This window comes from Furipterus horrens, unplaced genomic scaffold (assembly GCF_987537825.1).
Source record: "Furipterus horrens unplaced genomic scaffold, mFurHor1.1.pri manual_scaffold_11, whole genome shotgun sequence".
Classification (NCBI taxonomy): Eukaryota; Metazoa; Chordata; class Mammalia; order Chiroptera; family Furipteridae; genus Furipterus; species Furipterus horrens.
The window spans coordinates 69,733,816-69,746,215 of NW_028327181.1; the positions used below are offsets into that span (position 1 = coordinate 69,733,816).

Consider the following 12,400-nt stretch of genomic DNA (forward strand, 5'->3'; position numbering starts at 1 on the left):
AAAAAGCTGTGGCTGCGGCCATCACCTTGCCCACTGGGCCTTATTCTCCCTGGCAACCCCACCAGGAAGTGGACGTGAGGGACACAGTGAACCATGGGAGGAGCCTAGCCTGGTCCCACTGAGGCAGGACTGGAGAAGGCCTTTGATATTAGTTGGGGCAGGAAGGATTGAGTTGAGGTTCTAAGGATTATAAATGTTTTAAAACCCTGCAGGCTTTATCGTTCACCTTTTTCTTAAGATTTTTTTCTATCATTCAGTTTTTGTTTGGGTTTTATTTTATTTTATTTTTTAAGTAGACAATATAAGGTAGAGATTAAGAAGAGCAGGGACTATGGGGTGGAGCAGACCATTGGAATTCAAATTTTGTCTGTCACAGACTGTGGCCCTACATGAGCTATTTAAACTCTCTGAGCCTCAGTTTCCTATTCTGTAAAGTGGGTATAATACTTCATTTACTGTGGGGCTTTCCATGCCAAGTGCCTGGAAAGGACGTGGCACATAGTAAGTGCTTATAGATATTTTCTGTAATTATTATTAAAAAGTAATTCATGTTCATTGCAGATAATGCAAAAAAACATGAAAAAACCCACTGGCAAGACTGTTACTTTGATATTCTTTATAGATTATTTGCTTATGTTATTTTAAAATTAATAAATAAATATGAAACAAAATTTAAAAGATATACAAGGATTTACAGAGAAAAGTTTCCCTGATCTGTCTCTTATGACTAATGCTCCCCACTAGCAGCCTGTATTATTATTTTCCTGTGACTCTTTTCAGAGTGATCTCTCTCTCCCTCTCCATCCATACACAAACCACAATGCACTGCAGCATACAGGCTCAGTTTGTTTTATTGTATTCCACTTTATTGCACTTTGCAGGTGCTGAATTGTTTACAAATTGAAGGCAAGATCCTCCACCAGCAAAAAGATTACGACTCACTTAATTGCGGTAGTCACTTTATTGTGGTGGTCTGGAGCCGAGCCCACAGTAGCTCCGAGGTATGTCTACAGTGACTATACCCATGTTTGTGTCTGGCATTGTTCCCCTTAGCAATACGTCTTGGGCATAGAGACATACAGAGGTGCCTCATTTTACTTTACCGTTGTATAGTGTTCCATTAAATATAATATGAATTCCATGGAAATGGAATTAGGATCAGTGGGTAGGTGCAAAGAACTATGTGTTAGTGGGGGTGGGGTGGGGAGGGAGCAGGAGTTGGGACTTCTGTTCCCAGGACCCTCCTCCACTGCTCACCCTGAGCACTCATCCCTAATTTTGTTTCTTTGGCCTGGATTCCCTGGGCATGCTCAGATACTAAATTACAATAAATACTGACTGTGGTGTCACTGACTGGCCACCTGTCCCAGGGGCCCAGAGACATCTTCTGGGGCTGTCCAGACATCAGGGCTCAGCCCCCAGACCCTGGAGGCCTCACCTGTGGAGGGTCATTCACCCTAACTGCCTGAAGGAGAGGCCGAGGGCGGGGCAGCTGGCTCCTCTTTCCCAAGGGGCTGGGCCTGGGCCAGGAGGAGCTCACGGCTGGATCCAGCCCAGCCTCACAGCCATGCGCCTGAGCTGCCGGTGATCCCCTTCTCCCAGGTTAGGCCTGGTCTGCACACCGTCAGGCCAGCCTCGAGGGCCTGCTCAGACCTAGGGCTTCCAGCTGAGGCAGTGTGGTGGTTGGATCTCCTCCAGGCATCTGCATTGAGTGTCTTGGCTGAGCTGGTAATGTTTGTGAATGGAGAGAGGGATTGTTATGGAAACAGTTCCAACCATCTCAGGTGGAGGTGGGAACAAACAGTTGTCAAGTCCTGGCAACTTGATAACCTTGGTGGGGTGGGAAAAAGATTATTGTAAGGAAACTACCAGGGTTCTTACTTCCTAATGAAATTTTTTGTGAAGACTCCTCCCTTCTTCCCCCAGCCTGTCCAGGGGCACCTGTGCCCAGTTAGTGACTCAATTCAGTTCACAGTTACTGAGTTTCTGCTGCCCGGTCCAATGCTCAGCTCCAGGGACCTCAGAGGGGTGGGCAAGCCCATAGATTAAGAATGTTGACTCTGGAATCACACTTCCTGGGCTCAAATATCAGCTTGGCCACTTAGCTGTGTGACCTTGAACAAGTTACTCTACTCTGCTGTGCCTCATTTTTCTATCTGTAAAGAGGAAATAGTGGTGGGTACTAAGTACTTCACAGGGTTGTAGAGAGAATGCAGAGTTAACATGCAGAATGTGCTTGGAATAGCAGTTGGCACATCAAGAGACAGGCAGTAGGTTATGTTGCCATTATTATTATTATTACCGTTAGCTACCAAGATGAGCCAAACAAATGACATGGTCCTCGTGCCTGAGGACCTTCATCTGGGATCTTTTCAACTGGAAGGCAGAGTTGGGCTTCTCGATTGTGCCTTTTATGGCAGCCAAGCCTGACAGTTGGGCCTCAGAAGCAGACGTGAATGATGGTGTCCTTAGGACTGAGGCTGCGGGGCCAGTCCTTTCACAGGTGACCTTATTACTTTCCTTTGACACCTCTTGCCTTAGTCCTTGCCCGACAGCTCCCATCAGCTACAGACCTGGCCACAGGAGGGAGAGAAAAAAATTAGGAGAGAACATTTCTTTTTTCCCTTTTTCTATTTTTTCAGTTCCTCACCTGTGGATATGTTTATTGATTTGAGAGAGAGGAAGGGGGAGGGAGAAACATCAATGTGAGAGAGAAACATTGATTGGTGGCCTCCTATATGCGCCCCGACTGGGGATCAAAACTGTAACCCAGGTGTGTGTCCTGACTGGGAATTGAACCCACAACCTTTTGGTGTACGGGACGGCAGTCCAACCAACTGAGCCACCTGGCAAGGGCTTTACCCTTTTTTTTCTTCTACAGATTTTTTTCTGGGGAGAAGGACTTTTTTTCCCTGCCCCACCCTTGTTTTAGACTAAATGATGGGGGATGGCCCAGAGAGGCAAATGGCTAACCCAAGGTCACACAGCAGAGCATGGCAGAGCTGAATCTGTCTCTGCGTCTCTCCCTCTCCTCTCAGGTCCAACCAGGCCTCCTTTCCCCAACAGCTGTGCCCAAGGGTCCTCTCTGTTCTTACTGACTCACGCCCCACCCTGGAGTTGGACGCAGGGGTGGCCGCCCAGGTGCCCCAGGCACCTCGGGAACAAGGATGGCTTTGCTGCGGCCGCGACAGCTGTGGCCGTTGGAGTTTCCATTAAGCCATTTCCGCGCCTTGGGTAGAAGGAGGAGGCTCAGCATTTAAAGGTCGCCGGCTTTTGAAGCTGCAGCGACATTAATAGCTTGGGAAGAAAACAAGCCTGTGCGGAGGCAGAAGGACAGGACGCCTCTGTCACTCAGGGCTGTCCCCTCCTCCTCCCTGCTGGAAGCTCACACAAGGACACACACACACTTACACACTCACACACGCACACACACACGCAGACCCCGAGAGCCTCTCTCTGTCTATCCCCCTGTCCCTTCATTTCTCCCCCTTTTGGCGCCTTTCCAGCTCAGAAGCCAATAAGTTCCCTGTGCCCTGCCCCCCACCACATCTGAGGTGACAATTGGACAAAGATGCAGCTGCCCCGGGCCCAGCAGCCTCTCCATTAATGATGCCATTACCCACTTGAGGTTTCCCCAGAACTTAACCATGGTTACACAAGCGTCCCAGGGGTCATATGACCTCATTCTGGCCCTGCTGGCTTTTGCAGCCTGGATTCCTGATGAGACAAAGTTAGCCGGGGCCTCCTCTTCTTGTACGGGAAATGAAAGGGCTGGCAAGCAGGATGTGTCTTGCCTGCCAGTTCTAACCACTGGGTAGTGGCTTGCCCAGAGCCCTTTGTTAAAAAAAAGTTCTGAGGACATGAATACCTGGATGGATTAGTGATGTCTGCCAAGGACATGGGATAGAAATGAATGGCATGTGTGCCTTGTATGTCCTACCTTGAAAATAAATTATTTTGAAACTCTCGAATCTTGGATTCTAAGGCCCCTAGGGTGGTTGGGTGGCTCCTTTCCCTTTTAGTTAGTCCAAGTGTGGGGGTGGGGCAGATTCTTGGTTTCTAAGAGAGAAGATGCTCTGTCAGCCCTTTCCTTAGAAGCAGACGTGGCCTGAGCCCTGAGACACCACCTAGTGGCCCTGTGCAATGGCACTGGACTGGGCCCAGGTCTGAGATAAGAGACAGAGAGTCCCTTTGCAGGCTGAGATCAAAGCAATGCCAGATGGATCACTAGATCCTATCTATCCCTTGTTCCTGTCCCTGGGGGATTTTCAGAGAAGGAAGCCAGGGGTGTGTAGGGATGAAGATGGCCTGGGGCAGTCCCATCCCTTTTCAGATGAATGAGGTGGAGGGGTGGGGGCAGGGACGTGCTGGCAGTTGGGTGGGGTGGGTGTAAGAGAATGTGAGCACTCAAGAATGACTCCTAAGTGTTTGGCCTGAGGCAAATGGAGTTGCCATTAACAGGTGGAGAAGGTGGGGAGGAGCAGGCTGGGGTTGGAAGAAATCACAAAGGTGGAGGACCTGTTATGTTGCAGCTGCTCTTGAACATCCAAATGGATGCAGCAGGTTGGGTGGACAAGTATGGAGTTGAAGGGTGTGTTCCAAGGGACCATAAGGTGAGACAATATGGGGGCCAGTATTCAGTGTGGAGTTGGTACAGGTATTTAAAGCTGTGGGATTGGATAATATTGCTCAAGGTGTGAATAGTCGGGGAAAAGGGCTAAGACCCGAGGCTGAGGCCCCACCAGCCTATCTCATTGGGTGTTTACTATGCTCCAGGCACCTTGTAAGATTTATCACAACGTCTCTGCTAGGTTGGTATTCCTCCTATTTTTGTAAATGAAGAAGCTGAGGTTCAGAGAAGTGAAATGATTTCTCCAAGTCACACAATCTTATTAGGTTCAGGCAGAACAAAAACCTAGAACTCTGGCTCCAGGGCTCTCACATCACTGGGGTGGACCCTGCCTGGCCCTGCAGGACACTGGCTGGGATGACTTTGGACAAGGTCAAGAGAACAACACTGGGGCAGCTTGCCCACCTCTCCTGGCCAGGAGGGAGTGACTCAGGCCTTGGCTGCCTACTCAGGCCTGGAGTGAGGCTTGGCCATTTGCCACCCCCTGCTGGGCCTGGATTCCTAAGTGAAAGGCCTGGCTCCCTGGGGCCTGGGGGAGGACAGGTGTGGGGTTTCTGTTTCCTAGTCCCCAAGTCACTGACAACTGTGAGTTCAGGAGAACCTTTGAGTCAGCCTTCAAGATGTCTAACGAGCTCAGTGGGTTTGATTCACTTCCTTCTTCGGAAGCCAGTCAGGGTTATGTTTCCCTGCCAGTGCCCAGCACCTGGGGTTCAGAGAGGTGAAGTGGTTTCCCCAAGGTCACAGAGCCAGCTTTGGGGCACAGCCAAGAGACAACCCTCCCCCTCCCTTCCCCAGGGCTGTCTGGGTCACATTTCCTCTGCTGGAATGTCATCCAGGCTATGCCGGCCTCTTGAGCCTGGGGCACACATGGCTGCCTTTTGAGGCTCCCTGGCTCTTAGCCCTGCAAGCCTGACTTGGCACTTTTGGCTCTTAGGTAGTAGGTTCCTAATTCTGGCCTCTTTCTGCACCAGCTGTGTGACTTTGTCCAAGTTACCTAACTTTTCTGAACTGGTTTCCACAGCTATGAAATGGAGAGCTCTATCTCTGGAGTTGTTTAAAAAAAAAAAAAAAAAAAAAAAGAAAGCACCTGGCACAGCTTATAAACCTAAATCTCCTGCCTTAATTCTTTCATGCGTTTTAAGTTGCTTTTCATTTGAGCAGTGCTGGTTGCAAAAGGTGGCCTGGGACAGAGAGGACTCATCTTGCTCCCAGTCACAAGAGCCACACCTCAGCCCTGGCCTCAGATTGCACTTGAATTTAGTGAGAGGGGCAGGGGGAGGGTCCTCGGAGGCCTTACAGTCCCACCTGGTGTGAATTATAGGCAGCCTGGCTTAGGAGTCTGGGAGACCTTGTGGAGTCCTGTGAAAGCATATTTATGTAGACTAAATCCTGCATTTGCCATTATTGTTTCTGAGCCACTTTCTCCTCCTGCACAGAACCGCCCTTGGATGGAAAAGTCTGGGCTTTGCCACAGCTGGCTCTGTGTCCTTGGGCAACTCCCTCCTAGTCTTGCGTCTCAACTCTTCATCCGTATTGTGGAGCAGGGTGTGAGGCTGGCTTAGAGTCGTCAGCTGTTCCCATGTCACGGCACACACAAAGTACTTTTTCAAAGCTGTGCACCTGCGGTAAATGGAAGCGCCTTCTTGACCTGTCGTGTCTCCAGCTGTCCAGGCCAGCCAGGCTTCCCCTGGGGCTTCAAGGACCAGAATCTCCTTCTGGAGGGAATTCCAGGTGTTGACATTCTGATGGGGGCAGGGTGGGGAAGGATCCCTTAAAATGCTCCACCCCATCTACTCAGGGTGGCAGTGTGGCCAGTATCAACTGCTCCTGGCTCTCTGCTAGTCTTCTGGGGCAGTGGCAACAGCAGTCACAGAGCTAACCATGTTCCAGGCACTGGGCTGAGGAATATCTGGTTCAATTCTCTTGGAAGCTCCGTACATATGGATGAAGACATTGGGCACAGAGAAGAGATGAGACTTGTAGGTCCCACAGCAGCCGGGGAATGACCACAGGAATCGCAGCTGGGTCTGAACCAGTGCACTTACTGCAAATGGTAAGTGTGTGAGAATGTCTCTCCAGGGCTTCCTAACACTCAGAGAGGCCCAGAGGTTGGGTCCAGAGGACTATTAATGGTTTTCACTCCACCAGGGATGGGCGAGCTCCTGGCTTCTTTCTCTAAGGGATTTCCCTTTGCAGAATAAGAGCTGTGTCCTCCATCTCTCTCACTAAATTACTTGGGGGCGGGGGTGGGGAGGGGCACAGGGAGATGGTGGTGCCAGAGGCCGTTAGCACTAGGCACTGACCCCTGTGTGTGATGACATCAAGATAGAAAGCAGCAGCCCAGGACACTGGTTTCTGGGGCCTCCTGGCCCTGAGGTCCTTGTTCAAGGCCTCAGAGCAGGTTCCAGAGTGTAGGCTACCTTCCTGTGTTCATTCTCATAACGGAATTCTTGGACTGATCGTTTGAAGTCATCCTTATGTGTCTCCTTGTGAAATGGCTTGGCCTTTCTGGGCTGTGACTTGCTCATCTGGGAGGTGATGGGGAGGAGGAGGTTGCATCATACATAAATCATGCTTCACCCAATCCATAGAATACTACTCATGCATTAAAAATGGTGGGGACTTCCAGCCAAGATGGAGGCCTAGACTGACATGCTCCGTTTCCCTCCACAACTAAGAAGGAATACAACTACTGCAAAACGAGAAATAACTAGAAGTTCTAGAAAATAAATGGAAGTACACGTATGAAGTTATAAACAAGTGGTGCTTGTCTGGACGGGTAGGAGGGGTGAAGTCAGGGAGGAGAGGTCAAGCAGTGCTGTTCACGGCAACAGCAGTGATGGCAGCAGGACAGTGGTAAGCACAGACACCCGTATTTAAGGGGAGGTGAGAAGCGCCTGGGGAGCACCCCCAGCTGCAGACCAGACCCGTCAGTTTACGATTCCAAAGCCAGGGAAGGCAGACCTCCATTGCCTTGGACTGTGAGGCCCGGAGGGGGTGGGGACGGAGGAGGAGGCTCCCGGTCTCTCAGTGGAGAGTGAATGGCAAGAAACCATCTTGGACCCCCACCGGTGCAGAAAATGCCAGCATGGTGAGATGAGTTGCCCGGTTGTGATGAGTGCATGGGGTTCCGCCCCCTATAGCATAGGAGGTGTGACAGCCCCACCCAGGAAGCAAAGGTAAACACAAAACTGTCAGGATGGCAGGGGTCATGATAGAGATCCCAATCACACAGCTGACCAGACAGCAAATATCTAATCTAAGGGACCAGCAGATAGGAAATCTCTCTGAGGCACAGTTCAGAGCTTTGGTTATAAAAATGCTTACAGACCTAATAGCAGATCTTAAACAAGATGGGAAAGGAATGAAGGCTAGTCCTGCTGAAATGAATGAAAACAAATATGAAACTAGTGGTGAGGGCAAGAAAATAAGGGATCAAATCAACAAATCAGAACAAAGGGAAGGAACAGTCAATCAGTGCAGAAAGAGGAAACGAAAAGTGAGGAGAATGAGGAGAGGCTCAGAAACCTACAGGACAGCTATAAGCGTGCCAACATCTGCATCACAGGGTTGCCAGAGGTGAAGAAGAAGAACTAGATATTGAAAAATTATGTGAAAAAATAATGAAGCAGAACTTCCCTAACTTGGGGAAGGAAATAGGCTTACAGGTCCAGGAAGCACAGAGAGTTCCAAAAAATCTGGACCCAGGGAGAACCACACCAAGACACATTATAATCAAAATGTCAAAAATTAAGGATAAAGAGAGAATCTTAAAAGCAGCAAGACAGAAGAAGAGAATTACATACAAAGGGGTCCCAATAAGACTCTCAACTGATTTCTCGAAAGAAACTCTGCAGGCAAGAAGGGACTGGCAAGAAATATTCAAAGTAATGAAAAGCAAAAACCTACAACCACGATTACTCTATCCAGCGAAGCTGTCATTCAGAACAGAAGGGCAGAGAAAGTGCTTCCAGGACAAAGTAAAACTGAAGGAGTTCATCAGATCCAAACCACTGTTATAGGAAATGTTAAAGGGACTTGTTTAGGAGAAAGAGGATCAGAACTATGAACATTAAAATGAAAACTGTATCACAGCAACCAACAACAAAAGCTAGGGAATCAAAACAAAGGCAAACTAAGTAGGCAACGAGAGTGGGAAAAGAATGATAGGTATGGGGAACATTATGGGGGGAGGTCAGCAGGGAGGGGGAAGGGGGGAAAGGAAGGGAGATGGTACAGGAATTAAGCATAGTAGGAGGGAGTGGAGTAGATAGAAAGATGTTGAGAAGAACTATGTACAACCAATGGGCATGGACTAAGGGGGGGGACAACTGGAGGGTGGGATGTCACTGGGTGGAGGGGAACAAAGGGAAGAGAAATTGGGGCAACTGTAACAGCATAATAAATAAAGCATATTAAAAAAATGGTGGAGTAGATCTATATGCTCTGACATGGGCAGATGACTGTAATAAATTATTAAGTGGAAAATATAAGTTGCAAAGTAGAATTTATGGTTTGATCCCATTTCAGTAAAGTAAATTTATACATATGGTAGTAAATGCATAGACAAGTATGTTGATGTAGATATACCAGAATGTTAACTGGTTTTCTCTGGCAATGGGAGGGGATTATAGTTCTGTGACACCAGTGTTGGGAGTGCTGGGGGGCTCTGTGGGGTCTCTGTGCTTCTAGTTTCCCATTCTTGAGTCCAGCCCAACTCCCTGAGACTAGGCAGACACCCACCCAGCGAGCCCCAGAACAGGACCCCTGGACCATTCCCATGTCCCTCCAAGGAGGTGGAGGTGAGAATCTCAGCATGGTGTCTCCAGAAGGCATTGGGGGATAGTATGGGTTCCTGTTTTACCTTTGAGGAGACTGACCTGTTGGGACCAAGAGCATCAGTGGCAGTGATGGGTGTTCTGACCCGGGGTGAGGGAGGGACACTGAACCTTCCTCACCCCCCTGGCCTCCTCTTCCTTACAGCGTTGACTCCTGAGATCGTGACAAGGGAGGTCATCCCACTGAGTGCTCATGCCGACATTTCCTTGTCAGCTGTTCAGATAATGACCCAAGTCCTAAAAAAGGGAAAACAGGTTTACACCTCTTTCATCAAACTTAAGAATATCCTGCAATAGAACAGGCCCTTAAAATAAAGCTGCCACATTTGTATAATTAACAAAATTACTGTAAAAACTTGGGATACGTGTGAGAAAGTCAGAACTTAATGACTTTAGGCACGTTCAACTCTCAATTGGCTTCGCTAGTAGAAATGTGACCTTGGCAGCTATTTACATGCCGGGATCTGAGTGGGCTGGACAGTGTTCTGTCACAGATGTAAAGGAGCCCTGCGCAGATTGGGCACCATGATGTGGGACCACAATGGTGGGACCCAGAGGTGGCAAAATGAGAAAAGCAGGGACTGGATGGGGTTAGAGACGGGAGAGGCAGGACGTCACCTATACAGAGCCCCTCTTGCCCCAATCAGGTCCCCAAGGGTCTCTGGCAATGTGTGTAGTGGTTGAGACCAGTGGCTGCCAGGCAATAGTCCTGGGTTCAAATTCCAGCTCCTCCCCTTTCTCAAAGTCTATACCTCAGTTTTCCCGTCTCCGAGACAGATACTAGCACCGGCCTCGTGGCGGTGTCTTGCGTTAGCCCACACAGAACACTTAGGATGGTGCCTGGCACAGAGTGAGAGCCAACTGGTAAAGCGCTCCTGTGTCACTCAAGAACTGTGGCTATTTCATTATTGCAGTTGGAGGAAGCGGAAGGCCGCAGTTCTCCCGTCGGGTGGGCGTGGCAGGGGTCTCCCTAATCCCCTTGGCCATCACCCTGAGCTACACAGTTTGTTGCATTCTTGCATTCTGCTCCTGACTCTGTGTCCCTCGGTTTCAGGTGTGACCGGCTGTGAAGCTGCCCCAGGATGCCCCGAGGGTGTGGATGACCAGCCGTCCAGCCCCCCCCACAGCCTAGGTCCGGATGCCGCCGCCCAGGAGGACCGCTCCCTGAGGGCCGCCCGTGGTGCCCTAGCTGCCTGCCGCGGGGACCCCTCTTGTCCGGTCCCCACCTGGCTGCCCAGGGGCCAGGGAAGGTGCGCGAGCAGCTTCCCCGCTGAGCACGCACGCGCGGTGACGGCGCAGGGACCCGGAGGAAGGGACTTGGCACCCGAGGGCACCACCTTCGCTCAACGGCTCGGCAAAATGACCAGCCTGTTCCGCCGGAGCAGTGGCGGAGGTGGGGGCGGAGGTGGTGGTGGGGGCGGCTCCGCCGGCGCGCGCGGGGCCGGGGACAGTGCGACGGCCGCCTCGCAGGAGCTCAACAACAGCCGGCCAGCGCGGCAGGTGCGCCGCCTCGAGTTCAACCAGGCCATGGATGACTTCAAGACCATGTTCCCCAACATGGATTACGATATCATTGAGTGCGTGCTGCGCGCCAACAGTGGTGCTGTGGACGCCACCATCGACCAGCTGCTGCAGATGAACCTGGAGGGTGGCGGGGGCGGCGTCTATGAAGACAGCTCCGACTCGGAGGACAGCATCCCCCCGGAGGTAGGGTGGCCCTGGTGATGCACTGGGAGCTCCAGCACTATTTGAACCTTAGAGGGCTTGGGTTCTACTCCTGCATGGGTTCTAACTAGCGAGCAGCCTTATTTCCCGTAGGGAAATGGTACCCAGTTCAGTCAGTGGCCTTATTTTGGGGGCAGGAATCATGCAGTCATTCAACAAGCACTGAGCGCCTACTCAGAGGTATGCCAGGCATGGTGCTAGACCCTGGGTCAGGGGTCCTCAGAATCAAGGAGCTGGTTAAAAAGGCAGACACCTGGGTCCATCCAGCACAGTGAAGGTCAATCCAGGCTGGAGCCTCCTAGTCTGTATTTTTCATGAAATGGTACTCTTAAACCTCTGGGTATCCACCTTGGTCAAGTCGGACAAAGTTTCTGCCCTCACAGAGTTTGCAGTGCAGCGGAGAATGGGGACCAGAGTCAGGCAATGACGGCCTGGAGTGGTAAGTGCTAGGATGGGAGAAACGGAAGCAGGAGAGGATGGGATGGCTTCCCAGAGGTGGGGATGGCTAAGCTGAGACCGAAAAGAAGAGTGAGGGCAAAGGTGTGCAGGCAGAGGGAACAGCTGTACAAAAGCTGTGAGGTGACGTAGGGCATGAATCGCTGGGGAACTGGCAATAGGACCATGTGTCAGGACCCCCAAGTGAGCAGAGACCAGGAGGTTGATGATGCGGCCTTACTCTGGGAGAGTGGGGCTGTGTCCCCAGAGCATAGGGGGCCACGGAAGAGGAGTGACATCAGACTTCCTCTGGCTGAGCCGTGGTGGAGGGAAACCTAAGCCCTCCTCTCCTCACTCCAGGGAGGAGGATGGGGGAGAGGCAACGCCCCCACTGCATCAAGGCCCACCTGCTGGGTGTGGCCGATCCTCCCTGGCCCCGTCGAAGGGTTCAGTACACATTTGTTCCCCCAGTCTCTGTAGGACCTGCAGTGCTGGGTGCAGATGGGCACATAGTCTTTCAGTGAGAAGGTCACTGTCTGTAGGGGCATGTGAGACAGGCAGCCAGGGATGGAAGGACCGACTGGATGGGATTCAGCTCTGCTCTTCATTGAGTCCCAGCCTGTGCCAGGCCCTATCCTCCAGCTTTAGATATATCACCTCTTCTAGTCTTTCCCAGCTTTGTGAGGTGGCATTATTATGGCCTCATTTCTAGTGAGAAAACCTAGATCCAGATGTGGTCTCAGGGTCGTACTCAGCACAGCCCTGCAGGCAG

General features: G+C 50.9%; 1 protein-coding gene across 6 annotated transcripts in view; it reads left to right on the top strand.

Annotated features, from left to right (window-relative positions):
* The window catches only part of CUEDC1 (CUE domain containing 1), an 81,714-nt gene that overhangs the window by 51,369 nt on the left and 17,945 nt on the right, over positions 1 to 12,400 (top strand). For 4 of the 6 annotated variants that reach the window (XM_090291267.1, XM_090291266.1, XM_090291268.1 and 1 more), the window contains exon 2: positions 10,523 to 11,175. In XM_090291267.1, the coding sequence (XP_090147393.1) occupies positions 10,828 to 11,175 (348 nt within the window). In that variant the 5' untranslated portion in view covers positions 10,523 to 10,827. Of the gene's footprint in view, positions 1 to 881; positions 1,002 to 10,522; positions 11,176 to 12,400 lie in introns of all 6 variants that reach the window. The other 2 variants (XM_090291270.1, XM_090291269.1) reach the window with 1 other exon arrangement.